The sequence below is a fragment of the Falco punctatus genome (genome assembly GCF_963210335.1).
Source record: "Falco punctatus genome assembly, chromosome: 4".
NCBI lineage: Eukaryota > Metazoa > Chordata > Aves > Falconiformes > Falconidae > Falco > Falco punctatus.
This window is the reverse complement of record NC_137583.1, coordinates 58,286,205-58,299,973: the sequence shown is the minus strand read 5'-3', so window position 1 is coordinate 58,299,973 and position 13,769 is coordinate 58,286,205. Positions and strand designations below refer to the sequence as shown.

Below are 13,769 nucleotides of genomic sequence, written 5' to 3'. Positions count from 1 at the left end.
CTTTATATTGCTTCCTCATTAGGACTGTTCAGTGGATAAAATCCCTTTTCCCCCACTCCTTTACCTTTGTTGTTACAAAGTTGTTGATTTTTATGTTACTTATTTTTTAAGTAAAACAAAAAATCTTACCATATTGGCAGAAGGCACACTCAAAAGCATTTCAAGCCCTTTTTGCTCAAAATTTGCAGGTTTTTGTATATATGGAGATAAATCATGAATGATCAGAAATTTTTTAACTACAAGTGGATGAGAGTGGTGTTACCATCTGCTGTAGCACCTTGGTTGTGTCAGGGAGGCACCAGTACCCCAATGCATAGGACTTATATCAGTGGCAGAGCTGTACAGATGTCTCACGGTGCTGTGCGTTTCTGTTTTTAGTTACCAAAGCTCTGGGACCAAAGCAGTTCCAGTTGCCTTTCAGACCACAAGATGATTTATTAGCAAGAGCAATGGCTCAGGGCCCTAAAACTGTGGATGTTCCTGCTTCGCTTCCAACACCACCTCACAACAATCAGGAGGAGTTAAGGTAATTTTTTCCCTGCTATCTTCAAAAACATATTTGGAGCAGATTCAGTGATCTTTTAGTAAAAGGTGAGAGCTGTGAAGGTGTGAAGAAACAATATCCATTGTGTGCAGCCACACAGTGCAGAGAACATAAGGGGATAATTTGCCCTGGTCAGGCATCCCATATGTAGAGAGCCACATAGCGAAGTAGGTGACTTCTGCCATTGCTAGACTGTAGATTCTGTTAAATTGTTAAAAATTCGTTACCTTGCTGTCTTAAAAGTGAAAGAAAACTATACAAATTGGCACTTTTCCTGGAGCAGCATGGTACTGTTGCAGTGTGACAGTACATGACTGTTGTACCAGATAGCAGTACTGTGCACAAGTCAGCCTGAAAACTCCCTGGCTGTACTCTGTGTTACCGTGTGAGAAATGTGCGCTAGAATGTGAGTCTTCCCCCAGCGGTCTTCCCTTCTGCCTCCCTTTCACTCGCCTAACCAAAAGCTGGGTGTCTTTGACGCGCTGAAGGCTGTGCATGAATGAGGGGGTGTGGACCGGTGAATACACTTAACCCAAAAGTTAAAATACTAATTTTTACACAGGTAAAAAATGGAGCCATGGGGGGCGGAGAGTTCAGTGATGGAGCCTGGGCTTTGTTAGTGCTTGGTTTTCTTTATCTTTCCCAAGAAACCACCGTGTGCAGTGGAGTAGGAGACACCCAGAAGTAATGGCCCACCACAGAATTGCATTCCGTGACTAGCAGCATGGAGCAAGTTCACTGTAGCTCCTTCTCACGATTTCTAACTCTGGCTTAGCAAAGGTTTTTCGAACGTTGCCGAAACAGCTTTTCTGGGTTCTCTTCCAGGGTTCAAGATCACTGTGAGGACAGGGACACTCCTGACAGCTTTGTTCCTTCTTCCTCTCCTGAAAGCGTGGTGGGAATGGAAATCAGTAGGTATCCAGACTTGTCAGTTGTCAAGGAGGAGAACCCAGAACCTGTACCATCTCCCATCATTCCCATCCTACCCAGCAGTACTGGAAAAGGTGAGACTGCAGCAGAGCAAACATTAGAACTAGGCTTTTTTTTTTGCATTCACATGCGTGTAGGAATAACCTGGTGTATTTAATTTCATTTTCAGGTTCAGAAGCCAAAAGGAATTACATAAAACCAGAACCTGGTTCAGGAGCGTTACCTGGTTCTGGCTTCTTTGCCTCTCAGCTGGGGCCATCCCAGAATGGTCCTAAATCTGGCCTTATATCTGTAGCAATTACTTTACATCCCACAGCGGCTGAGGTAAAAGGAATAAGCTTGTATTACATACATAAAGTACAACAGTAGTTAGTATATCTTATGTATAGTGAATTTGAAGGGGTTATAGCATAGTATGATGAAGCAGCTGTTGCAATTGTCTAATAATTTATATTATTGTATCGTAACTGCCTGTCTGAAAACAAAGGTATATTTTTATTGTTGTTTTTAGAACATTAGTAGCGTTGTAGCGGCATTCTCCAACCTGCTCCATGTCAGAATTCCCAACAGTTACGAGGTCAGTAATGCTCCAGACATCCCATCCTCCATGGCAACCACCACCAGTCACAGAGTGAACCCGTCTATGGAGTGCAGGCAACACTTACTACTTCAGGGTCCGCAGGCAGGACCCATGGGACCTGCCAGGATTGTAGAGTCTTACGGCCTGAAGCAACCTAATGTGCCATTTCCTGCAAACAGCAATGGTGAGTGGGCGTTAATGCTTAAGCTTTCAGTACCCAGATTTTAACTTGAGTCAGTATTAATGCATTTCAGCCTCACAAATTCATGCTGTAGTATTAAATAATTGGTTCTTGTTTTAAATAACACTTTTCTTAAGTGATCATTACCCGTGGACCTAAGTTAACCATAGCTTAATAGTTGTGATCCATCTCTGATTTCCATTGTGTTATCTACATCGCTGTCAGTGAGGTATTTCTTCGAGTAGTTCCCAGTATTACCAGTTATTTTTGTCCAGTCTGAGTTTTAAATCCATCGTTCAGAAAGATTGTTCCTAATCTGGAAAACCTGACATCGTTGTTTAAGCATGTATTCCTACGTTGATTTAGTTATTCGTTTCTTATAGGAGAACATTTTTTTTCCCTTGTTGCTCACAGAGTTGGGTTTGGTCTGGTTTAAATGATTTCCCCATCAGGCTCTAGTTTAAATCTTGCCTTCCATGCCCTGTCTAGGAGGATGCTACTCCTCTAGACCGCTAAGAGTACTGTGACTTCTCGTAAATTGGTTTGATCTGACACAGCTTCTAACAGACTCCCCTATTTTCTAGGTATAGCTGCCTATAAGGATCACAGTCAGAATATCGCAGAAGGCTCAGCACTGAGACCTCGATGGTGCTCTCACTGCAAAGTTGTGGTTCTTGGTAGTGGGGTGCGGAAGTCCTTCAAAGACCTGCCTTTCCTTAAACAGGTACTGCCACGGAAGCGTCCTTTCTCGCATGTAGTGGTGGATGAGCAAACGAAAGCAGCTTTGCTTTCTACTGCTACTGCCTGTCACGCCAACTGACACCACTGCCAGGTTGCTTTGTAGTCTCCCTTCTGTGTGTGTCCTAATTCACAATGGGACATTCCAGCACATTTGTAGTACAAATAAGAACTGTCAAAGTTGTCGCTTGAACATAAAATGAATTTCAGTCAATTTCATAAAATGGGTCCTGTATATGGCAGTCTCCTAAATTTTGCTACTAATTTCCATGACCAGAGACCATTCAAAAAGAGCTTATTTGTAAGGCAGTGCTGTATTGTCAGGAAGTTTCATAAGAGCAAGAAGACTTGTAGTCTTTTTGAGCAGGAATCAGATTTCAGTCTCAGTCTCTTGTATTTACGCTGGGAACCGTCACTCACTCTAAAAGCACCATTGCTCTTTCCATGAGATTAATTATGCAACAAAAGTGTATAATAAAAACTTATACACAGACGTAATGGATTCATGTAGTCAGAGAAGCACGGAATTCCCAGTAATGTTTTGCAGATGGATCAGTAGATAAAACAGTATGATCTGTCTTCGATTAGGCTGAAATGAGACCTTTTCTTGCCATCTAAAGATAAAAGAAAATGGATTTTACTTTGCAAGTGTGCCTATGGAGCAGATGGGTGCATGGTATGGAAAGCTTTTATTTGGACTGTTAAACTTCTTTTAAAAGCAAGAAATGCTGTGGAACAAGGTTGTAGGTGGTGGTAACATTAGATCTGTCAAATAATCAAGTATTTATATCACAGCATCGCTCGTTACTTCACAAATTTCTACAATTAAAGACTTTCTAGCCAGGTGGGCAGACTTGTTTCTTTACACTTATTATGTGAAGCATGGTATTAAAATGCACTTCTGATAATACTCCATGTTTGATTCCCAGGATTCCCAAGAAGGCTCTGATAAAATGAAGGACATTGTATTCTGTAGCAACAACTGCTTTGTTCTTTATTCAGCAGCTGTGCAAGCAAAAAACTCAGAGAACAAAGTAAGTATCGAATGCTGGTAGACCTTAGTGAGCAGAAATCATCGCAGCTATTTTTTGATGAACAGAAGGGGGGCGAGGGGGAAGTTTGCACGTCATTTTAGAGATTTAGAAATGACTTGCTCTATATTCAGACGTTGAGATTCTGAAGCAGCAGCAGAAGTAGAAATCATATTTGCAGATCCTTCTGTATGACAAAGATGCTTGGCAGAACAGTTGCCACCTTTCGCTGTCCTCCCAGGCTTTGAAGGTGCAGTCTCAAAAAAGTAGTCATTTAAGGTCTCTGGGCATTGTACAAAACCATAGATATATCTTTAAGGGCTATAACCTGCATTTTTATTTGGCTTATATATTAAAAATAAACTACAGCTGTGCAAATAATAACTGAACAACAAGGTTTGCAAAAAGACTTGTATTTGTTCTATATAACTGGAAAAATACAATCCTATTCCATTACTTATTTGGGCAAAGCCACCGTTTTAAAGCATTAATTAGTAAAAAGCCTGCTGACTGACAGTGACGAGGGAAAAGAAGCTCTGATTACTGGGGAAAGATATTTTAAGAAATTTGTTCAACTGAAAGTGGAATTAGGCCAGGGTTTTTCTCAGGCGGCCCCGAGTCTACCTTTCTCTACCTGCGGGCGCTGCGAGGGGTATACGGCACCTCGGAGAAGCTCAGCACTTCCACACAGGGCGTTACGTCTGGCTGTACCCAGGTTCCTTCAGTTTTGAAGGAAGATAAATGTATCTGTGTTTAATCAGACTAAATCAGACTACTAAGACTCAATGATCTTGCTAAGTCTGTTTTCTCATAGAGAACTTTTTTTTTTGAGTATTTCTTTTAACTAGCTTTTCTTTTGAACTAGAAAAAGTTTCTACTTTTTCTAGTTCAAATGTACCTTTTTTTCCCTAAACCAGTGGACAGAGCAGGCCATGTGCGTGCAGCGTTACCTAAGGAATGCTTTCTCATAGTCCAGTGTTTATTGTAGAATTTGCAGCCTCCCTTCCAATGCATCCTACTTATTTTTTCAGAAGTAATTAAAAAGCAACAATTAAACAAAACCAGAAAAGAAGTGTGTGTATGTCCACATCCTTTTTTAGTGTCCCATGTAGCTCATTTTCACATGTATTTAAACAGGGTTAACATTTCTGTACAAGTGCATCAGCATGTACATAATTAAGTTAATTAAATGTCATGTTCAGCCTCTTGATCCTTTCATTTCCTCTTTCAAGATTAATCATACAAACCACATTAAGCACTTTTTAGTGTCAAGTTCCTTTGTTGTTGTTCTTTTCTTGCCTTTTTTTTTTTTTTTAAACAAATCTTTGCAGGTGTAATTCTTGTTTACTGTGAATGAATAGTTAGGTCCTTAGGGTCTACCTAATCTAGACCCTGCAGGAATTTCCTCCTTACTTGTTTCCAGGAAAAATATGTGGCATTAATTCCAGATCTTCCCCTTCTACCAAATAACAAGATTCTTACTCTTTAAATTAATTCTCTGACCCATATTTTAAGACCATTTTGTGTTGTGACAAAACTTTCTAAAAATACCTAAGAACTAAATCTGTCAGTTAGCTCATCTAGGGCAATTGAGTAGTTTTTCATTCAAACCCTGGACAAAGGAGGATTTGTGCTTCCTCTTCTGTATTAAAGGGCACCACGTTCCGGGTTGACTGGGAGAACTTTTGTGCTCCGTATCCTGGCACAAGCTGTGCTAACGTGGCTCAGGGTAATTCCCGTCTTCTTCTATTGCTGCATCGTGATTTTAGGCATTGAGAGTAGCTTCTTCCATGCTGTCCTGACAGTGTTTTTAGGATACATTTAATGGTTAATCGTTTGGGATTTTTTTCTAAAGAGTTTTCTGTTGATTTATCAGGACTCGGTTTCATCTTTGCCGCAGTCGCCGATGAAAGAGAGGCCGCCTAAAGCATTCCATCAGTACAGCAACAACATCTCCACTTTGGACGTCCACTGTCTGCCTCAGTTGCAGGAGAAAATTTCTCCCCCGTCGTCACCCCCCATCATGTTCCCCCCTGCCTTTGAAGCAGCCAAGGTAGAGGCAAAGCCAGATGAGCTGAAGGTAACCGTGAAACTAAAACCTAGGCTAAAAGCAATACACAGTAGTCTTGATGACTCTCGGCCTCCCAGTAAGAAATGGAAAGGGACAAAGTGGAAAAAGTGGAGCATTCAGGTTGTGATTCCTAAAGGATCGTTCAAACCTCCTTGTGAAGAAGAAATAGATGAATTTCTTAAAAAACTGGGCACAACCCTTAAACCAGATCCTGTGCCTAAAGACTACAGGAAATGTTGCTTCTGTCACGAGGAAGGTGACGGGTTAACTGATGGACCAGCGAGGCTTCTTAACCTGGATTTAGACCTTTGGGTCCATTTGAACTGTGCTCTTTGGTCTACAGAAGTCTACGAGACACAAGCTGGTGCCTTAATAAACGTGGAACTAGCGCTGCGCAGAGGCTTGCAAATGAAATGCATGTTTTGTCACAAAATGGGTGCCACCAGCGGTTGTCACAGGTTAAGGTGCACCAATATTTATCACTTTACCTGTGCCATTAAAGCACAATGCATGTTTTTTAAAGACAAGACCATGCTTTGCCCCATGCACAAACCAAAGGGAACTCATGAGCAAGAACTCAGTTACTTTGCAGTCTTCAGGAGGGTCTACGTTCAGCGTGACGAAGTGCGGCAGATCGCCAGCATCGTTCAGCGAGGAGAACGCGACCACACGTTCCGTGTGGGAAGCCTGATCTTTCATGCCGTCGGGCAGCTGCTGCCGCAGCAGATGCAGGCCTTCCACTCCTCCAAAGCACTCTTCCCCGTGGGTTACGAGGCCAGCCGGCTGTACTGGAGCATGCGATACGCCAACAGGCGCTGTCGCTATCTCTGCTCGATTGAGGAGAAGGACGGGCTCCCGCTCTTTGTCATCAGGGTTGTGGAGCAAGGCCACGAAGATCTGGTCCTTGCCGACACAACACCAAAAGGTAAATTTTGTGAACTAAGGCCGTGACCTTTGTGGGATTGTTTGCTTACTAATGCTAAAGGGTACGATAAATGTCTCACAAAAAGGTGTGGCGTTTCAAATAAACGCTGCCCGCGCTGTTCTAACGTAATGCCTATAGTGAGCTTCCAGGGCCCTTTTTCAGTACCACGCCAGGAAGACCGAGGACACCTTTGAAGTAATTGTATAAGCTGCAAATGAGACGACTTGTTCCAACGTCACAGAGGAGACCCAGGATTGTGTACTGAAAATGAAATAAAAGAGTAGGAATGTCAACATAGGTTTCCTTTCAGGCAAAGTGACTTTGTGAAACACCGTTACTCAGTTACCTTAAATCAGCTGTGCTGAAGTTAGTAAGCGATAAAAAGACAGTGGAGATGACCACGTTGTTCTCAGGGCAGGTAATGTTGTCTCTGGCAGGGTGAAGAATACACGGGACCATAAATGTACGGGCAGGTGAGCAGCGCGTGGGCTGTGGTGCTCTGGGTCTTAAGCCCCTGGTGATGCCATCCGTCCAGTCACACCACTGCCGGGGAGCTGCCCACCTACAGCCAAGAGCTGGCAATACTCAGTCAGTGGAGACAGAATATATAGTTTATTTTCAGAGAATTCTACTTTGTGCAGGTTTTCTCAGCAGAACCTGTCTAGGTTATTGTCAGAGGACTGACAATTCCCATGCTGTGAATATGAAGAGCTTCGCCCCCAAGAATCAAGGGTGCGGTAGAAACGTCGTGCTTGTTCAGAAAAAATAGCAGCTCACCAAACAATTCTCCACTTCACTTAAATATCTTCTTAAATATCAGCCTGTTTGTGAACACAGCCGCTGACAAAATGCTTTTTCAGTATGGTTTTCTGGTTCCTGCTATCCTCAGGCATTCGTTTTAAAACCGGTACAATAGACTTTTATTTTTTGATCGCTGTAATTCTTTCCCGTATGGTTGTGTAGGTGTGTGGGATAAAATCTTGGAGCCCGTTGCTTCTGTTAGAAAAGACTCTGAAATGCTCCAGCTGTTTCCTGGCTATTTGAAGGGTGAAGACCTCTTTGGTTTGACAGTCTCCGCAGTGGCCAGGATTGCCGAATCGGTGAGTCTTCACCACCCCGGTTCTTGCTGGATCCCCCCCAATAGTTGGCTGTACCCGTGAGAAGGGGAACAGGAAAAAGTGTGCAAAAGTAAACATTCCGCTACACACGATTAATATGTAATTCCTTGGATTTATTGTGTTGTTTTTTTTTCTTTTTGTCTGTTTTTTTGCAGCTGCCAGGGGTTGAGGCCTGTGAGAACTACACTTTCCGCTATGGCCGAAACCCCTTAATGGAACTTCCTCTTGCTATCAACCCCACGGGCTGTGCCCGTGCCGAGCCTAAAATGAGTACCCATGTCAAGAGGTTTGTGTTAAGGTATTTTGTTTTAATTTCACATAGTACAGCCCAGGGTTTATAGGCTGCTTAGGGTTATTTGTGCTTTCGTCTGCTGCTTACAAACCCTGTCGTCTTTGGCTGTGTATGTGCATGCCCAAATCAAAGGAATTGCTTTGTTGTCTATGCTAGCTGGCTTTAAGTGTCTGTATGTCTTAAAAGAATTTTTCATGGGTTTTGCGGCTGTTTTCAGAGAAATCTTCAGTTTTTCTTGTATTCTTTCCTGTTATATGCCCAATTCCTACAGGCCTCACACCTTGAATAGCACCAGCACATCGAAGTCATTTCAGAGCACAGTTACGGGAGAACTGAACGCGCCTTACAGTAAGCAGTTCGTCCATTCCAAGTCCTCTCAGTACCGCAAAATGAAAACGGAATGGAAGTCCAATGTTTATCTAGCTCGCTCTCGCATTCAGGTCAGTGCTCCCTTTAGGAAATGTATATTAAAAATAATTACCTGCACTCATAGTTATCTCTTTTATTTATATATATATATGTGTGTGTTTATATATCTATTCATGTATTTTACATATAAATATTCATGTACATTTCTTAATGTAACTGAAACTAAAGCTATTCTGAAATTCCTTCAAGTCTCATCCCTAAATGGTGATGGTTATGTGGCCAGTCACTTCCATAGATGTATCTTAAGTAAGATTTCTGACTAATTACTGTAAATATCTTAAAAATTCATTTGTTACAGTCATCTAGGAAAAAGTTTCAAGATTTTTGGGGGGGTTCTTAGCCTATTTCTCAAAAACTTGGTAAAACTTAATAAAAATACAAATATACAGTGGGAGTATGACATGCTTAGACCAAGCTGAGTAAAGTGGTATGAGACCAGCGTGAAGAGTTCAATACTTGTTTGCATTTGTATTAATAAGAAACGCGTTGCTTTACGTAACTCTGGTGGTGGTTTCCTCTGCAGACTGTTCCGCAAAAGCTTTGTAATTAATCTTGCTGTGGATGAACACAGTTGCTGTTTATTTTAGGTTGGACTTAACTGTGCTGCCGCGTTCCTGTTAGGTTTCTCCGTTCTAGTAAGGCCCGCTTTATTTTTCAGTGAATTTATAATCTTTCCCCAGTCAGTTGTCAGAGGTATAAGAGCAGCTTTCTCACCCAGGCAGAAGCCAAGTACATTTTCTTGCATCTTAAAACTTGGTTCTGCATCTCGGCTGTTACAGCTTCCTGGGTGGTTCACTTTTCACATGATTTTCTGCAGGAACTGTTTTGGGGCACGGTGAGGAACGAAGTGCATTTATTCCAGAATTCTAAATTGCAATCTATTTTTTATTTATTTTTTTTAGGGCCTGGGCTTATATGCTGCTAGAGACATTGAAAAGCACACTATGGTCATTGAATATATCGGAACCATTATCCGGAATGAGGTAGCAAACAGGAAAGAGAAGCTCTACGAATCTCAGGTATGGGGGGTGGTTGTTCACTCTTGCTTTCCTCTTCTCCTTTCAAACGTTCATACCACAAACCAAACGCTGTTCTTCAAGTCGGTGAATTCAGGTCCCCTGATTTGTTTTCTGCTGCGCTATAAATGCAGTAGGCTAAAAATATAACCTACAGTGGTTCTTATCAAAGGATCAGAGTATTTAAATGTTTAATACATCTCACAGCACCCTGGCCAGGTAGGTAATACCAATCCTCTGTCCCGGAGGACAAAGAGAACACTGTGACAGAGATGTCAGGACCTCAATTTTTTATGAGAACTTTTTAAATTTAGAGCAAGTTCCTTTGCGTAACTTGGCGGTGGTGTAAGTTAGTACGTACTTGTGAAGCACTGCAAGACCCTAGATGAAAGGCAGTACAGAAGCTACTAGGGAAACGCTGATTTGCCGGAGATTTATGTTTTATCGTTCCCTGAGAAGGCAGCGAGGGGCAGGGCCTGACTTGCGCTTTCCCTCGTGAGCCGGTGGGCGATGGCCGGTCCCGAATGCAGGACACTTGGAGCTCACCCACCTTGACGCTTCATTTTAATTGCCGACAATTCCATAAAATCTACAAGAGCCTGTCTTCCAATTCTGTTTTTCAGAACCGTGGCGTGTACATGTTCCGCATCGACAATGACCACGTCATCGATGCTACCCTGACAGGGGGTCCTGCAAGGTGGGTGGCTCTGAGACTTCTCTGACCTCCTTCTGGGGAGTCACCCGCCTTCCTGCCCCGGGGCTGGTCGCGAGGGACTCAAGTTCGGGTGTTTCTCAATGGTTTTTATTCTCTGAGCTGGTACATCAGCCTTCAGACTACTCCACTGAAAGAATGTCGTCTTTTTGAGTAGCTTTGCTCGTCTTTGATTACATTTCATGGCAGCTATGAAAAAATGATGGAAAAATATTTTTAATGCTTGATTTTTTTTGACATTTTCTAGGTAAAGAAACAAGTAGAGAGTAATATAATTATATCTGGGAAGTCAATGCACCCCTGAAGCTAAGGTCATTCCAAGGTTTGGTTTAGATGTGCCTGAAAGGATGCGTTTTCTTAAAAGGTCACCGTTCTCCCACTGTTTTCCTAGGTATATCAACCATTCGTGTGCACCTAACTGTGTGGCTGAGGTGGTAACTTTTGAGAGAGGACACAAAATTATCATCAGCTCCAGCAGGAGAATCCAGAAAGGGGAGGAGGTAGGGGCAGTCTTGTTTGTGCTTACTCACCTCTTGCTACCCGCATTAATTTTTAGATACTTACGTGATTTCTACAGCTAGTAGCTCAAAACAGCTTGTTTTGTGCACGGGGCTGGGGAGAGGGATGCTTCCCTTCCCCTTTCCTTTTAAATCTCGCCAGTCCCTAACAGTGCAGCCTGTAGAGCAGTTTGCCGTTTACCCTGTAGGTACAAGGAAAGCTTGTAAATCTCGGTTAGTAGTAAATCCCGGTTGTTCTTCTCCATCTTCTTCCAGCTTTGCTATGACTATAAGTTTGATTTTGAAGATGACCAGCACAAGATTCCATGTCACTGTGGAGCTGTAAACTGCCGAAAGTGGATGAACTAGAATGCATTCCTTGCTGTCTTTGAGGGTTGCTTGTCCCTAGGAAGAAGTGATTCACATTTTGATTTTGTCGACGGAAAATGGTTGCCTTTTTGAAGGGGGGGGGGGGGGGGGAAATCACTTCTGGAAGTACAGATTTCTACTCAAGTATTTAAAAAGCAAGAAAAAAAATAATAAAAAAAAAAAAAAAACACACAAAAAACAAGCACCAGAAGCAAGCCGGCAAAATCCGAAGCTAACTTTCCAGACACGTGGAAGTTAAACTGAATTAACAGAATGGTCCAGCACTTTTGTTTTTGAGCTCACTAAGGAGAAACTGTTTAACTTGGGCAAAGAACCGATGGCTGACCTGCGGGAGGGCAGGTGGCATCTATGAATGTAAGACTGAAATCACCAGCGAAAGGGAGAAGTCCAAAGTGCTGGCCACAGCCTTATTTGATAAAGGGGCAGGCCCTCTAATTAAAGAAAAATTTTAAATAAAAGTAGACACCACTGAACAAGGAATGTACTGAAACGACTTCCTTAGGGATAGAGCTAAGGGAAAAAATAACTTGCACTAAAATACATTTAAATACTTGATTCCATGAGTCAGTTTATTGTAGTTTTTGATTTCTGTAAAATAAGAGAACCTTTTTGTATTTATTATTGAATAAGTGAATGAAGCTATTTTTAAAAAGAAAGTTAGAAGAAAGCCAAGCTGCTGCTGTTACCTGCAGAACTAACAAACTCTGTTACTTTGTACAAAAGTGTAAATATTTTGAGAAAAAAAAAATAGAGTATGAAAATAGTTATTGACCAAATGCTACCAGACTCTGCAGCAGTTCGGGTGCTTATTATAAAATGTCAATAGGGATGTTACAATATGATCTCATGTATTAACAGACATGTGATTACAATTACGGAATAACCAAAATCTCAATTTAAAGAGAGAGGGTTTTTTATGTTTAAAGCACTCTCAACTGTGGTCTTACGAGAATTTTTTTAAGTAAACCTTAAGCCTGGTAAGGGCACATGTATATTACAACTCTGACTTTTGTAGATGATGTTTGGGTAATTTAGATTAATTTTATTTGTATTATATTGTTGCATCCCTATTTCTTAAGTCAGGTTTTTTGTGCTTACAATTTGTGATAACTGTGAATAACTGCTAAAACCACCCAAAATAGAGGCTGGACATTGGTTTTTTCCTTCAGCAAAAGTAGTCAAGGATTAGGGGACTGTTCAGCCTATGTTAAATCATGTAAACAGCATAGAATCATGTAGTGGGAGCTTAAGTCTGATATGATAGCCTTCTTAAAAGGAAAACAAAGAAAAAAAATTAGATGTAATGTGCTTGCAGCTGCAGGACTCTGGCAATAGGGTTTTGGAAAATGTAATTTAAAGATGTGTTTGTATGGATTGTTTTTGTTTACATTTCTTTAAAAAAATAAACACTGTTTTGTGTTTGCTTGTAGAAACTTAATCAGCATTTTGAACCAGGTTAGCTTTTTATTTTGTACTTAAAATTCTGGTACTGACACTTCACAGGCTAAATATAAAAAAAAAAATGAAGTTTGTTTTTTTTTTTTTGTGTGCACAATTAAAGTGGACTGTAAACTGTTGGTATATTCAGTAATACAGTTCTGAACTTGTAATGTATATGGCATGATGTATTTTTATCTTACAGAATAAATCAATTGTATATATTTTTTTCTTGATAAATAGCTGTATGAAATTGTTTCTTGAATATTTTTCTTCTCTTGTACAATATTCCAACATCCTACCAGTATTTGTCCTACAGTTTTTTCTGTTCTGTATAATAGTATCTAATGTTGGCAAAAAAAATACAAAAAAACCATAAAAAAAAGAATTTTTTTGAAGTATACAGAGTGTTATGGGTTTTGGAATTTGTGGAAACAGATTTAGAAGATCAGCATTTACAAATAAAAATATTTTACATCTATAAAGTATATCCTCCTGTTTTCATCTGAGGTGTCTACTTTCTAGTTCTTTCAGAGTTTCAGTGTCTGTTTCCATCAGTGGGAAGCATTTGCCTCCCCCTTTTCTCCAGGGCAACCCCCACCCAAAATTTCACATTGTGGTGCCATTTCCTGGGCCTTTACCAGATACCATTCCCTGCAAATGTGTTTTCCTGGGAAAATCTACAAAAGATAAAAAGATTAAAAAAAAATATTTTAAAAAGGGGAAATACTATAGTTTGCTTCCACTGGTTTTGGACAGGATTGAGTTAATTTTCTTTTTAGTAGCTGGTATGGGGTTATGTTTTGGATTTGTGCTGAAAGCAGCGTTGATAACAGAGGGATGTTTTCGTTATTGCCCAGATAATAAATATCTTTCAT

General features: G+C 41.0%; 1 protein-coding gene across 14 annotated transcripts in view; it reads left to right on the top strand.

Annotated features, from left to right (window-relative positions):
- The window catches only part of KMT2C (lysine methyltransferase 2C), a 197,622-nt gene extending 184,243 nt beyond the window's left edge, over nt 1-13,379 (top strand). For 13 of the 14 annotated variants that reach the window (XM_080386936.1, XM_080386935.1, XM_080386941.1 and 10 more), the window contains 14 exons: nt 379-526; nt 1,370-1,548; nt 1,644-1,798; nt 1,986-2,238; nt 2,820-2,959; nt 3,903-4,007; nt 5,881-7,000; nt 7,964-8,100; nt 8,274-8,416; nt 8,682-8,850; nt 9,742-9,858; nt 10,479-10,552; nt 10,959-11,067; nt 11,341-13,379. In XM_080386936.1, coding sequence (XP_080243062.1) covers nt 379-526; nt 1,370-1,548; nt 1,644-1,798; nt 1,986-2,238; nt 2,820-2,959; nt 3,903-4,007; nt 5,881-7,000; nt 7,964-8,100; nt 8,274-8,416; nt 8,682-8,850; nt 9,742-9,858; nt 10,479-10,552; nt 10,959-11,067; nt 11,341-11,433 — 2,942 coding nt within the window. In that variant the 3' untranslated portion in view covers nt 11,434-13,379. The remainder of the gene's footprint in view (nt 1-378; nt 527-1,369; nt 1,549-1,643; nt 1,799-1,985; nt 2,239-2,819; nt 2,960-3,902; nt 4,008-5,880; nt 7,001-7,963; nt 8,101-8,273; nt 8,417-8,681; nt 8,851-9,741; nt 9,859-10,478; nt 10,553-10,958; nt 11,068-11,340) is intronic. The other variant, XM_080386933.1, reaches the window with a different exon arrangement.
- The last annotated feature ends 390 nt before the right edge of the window (nt 13,380-13,769 follow it).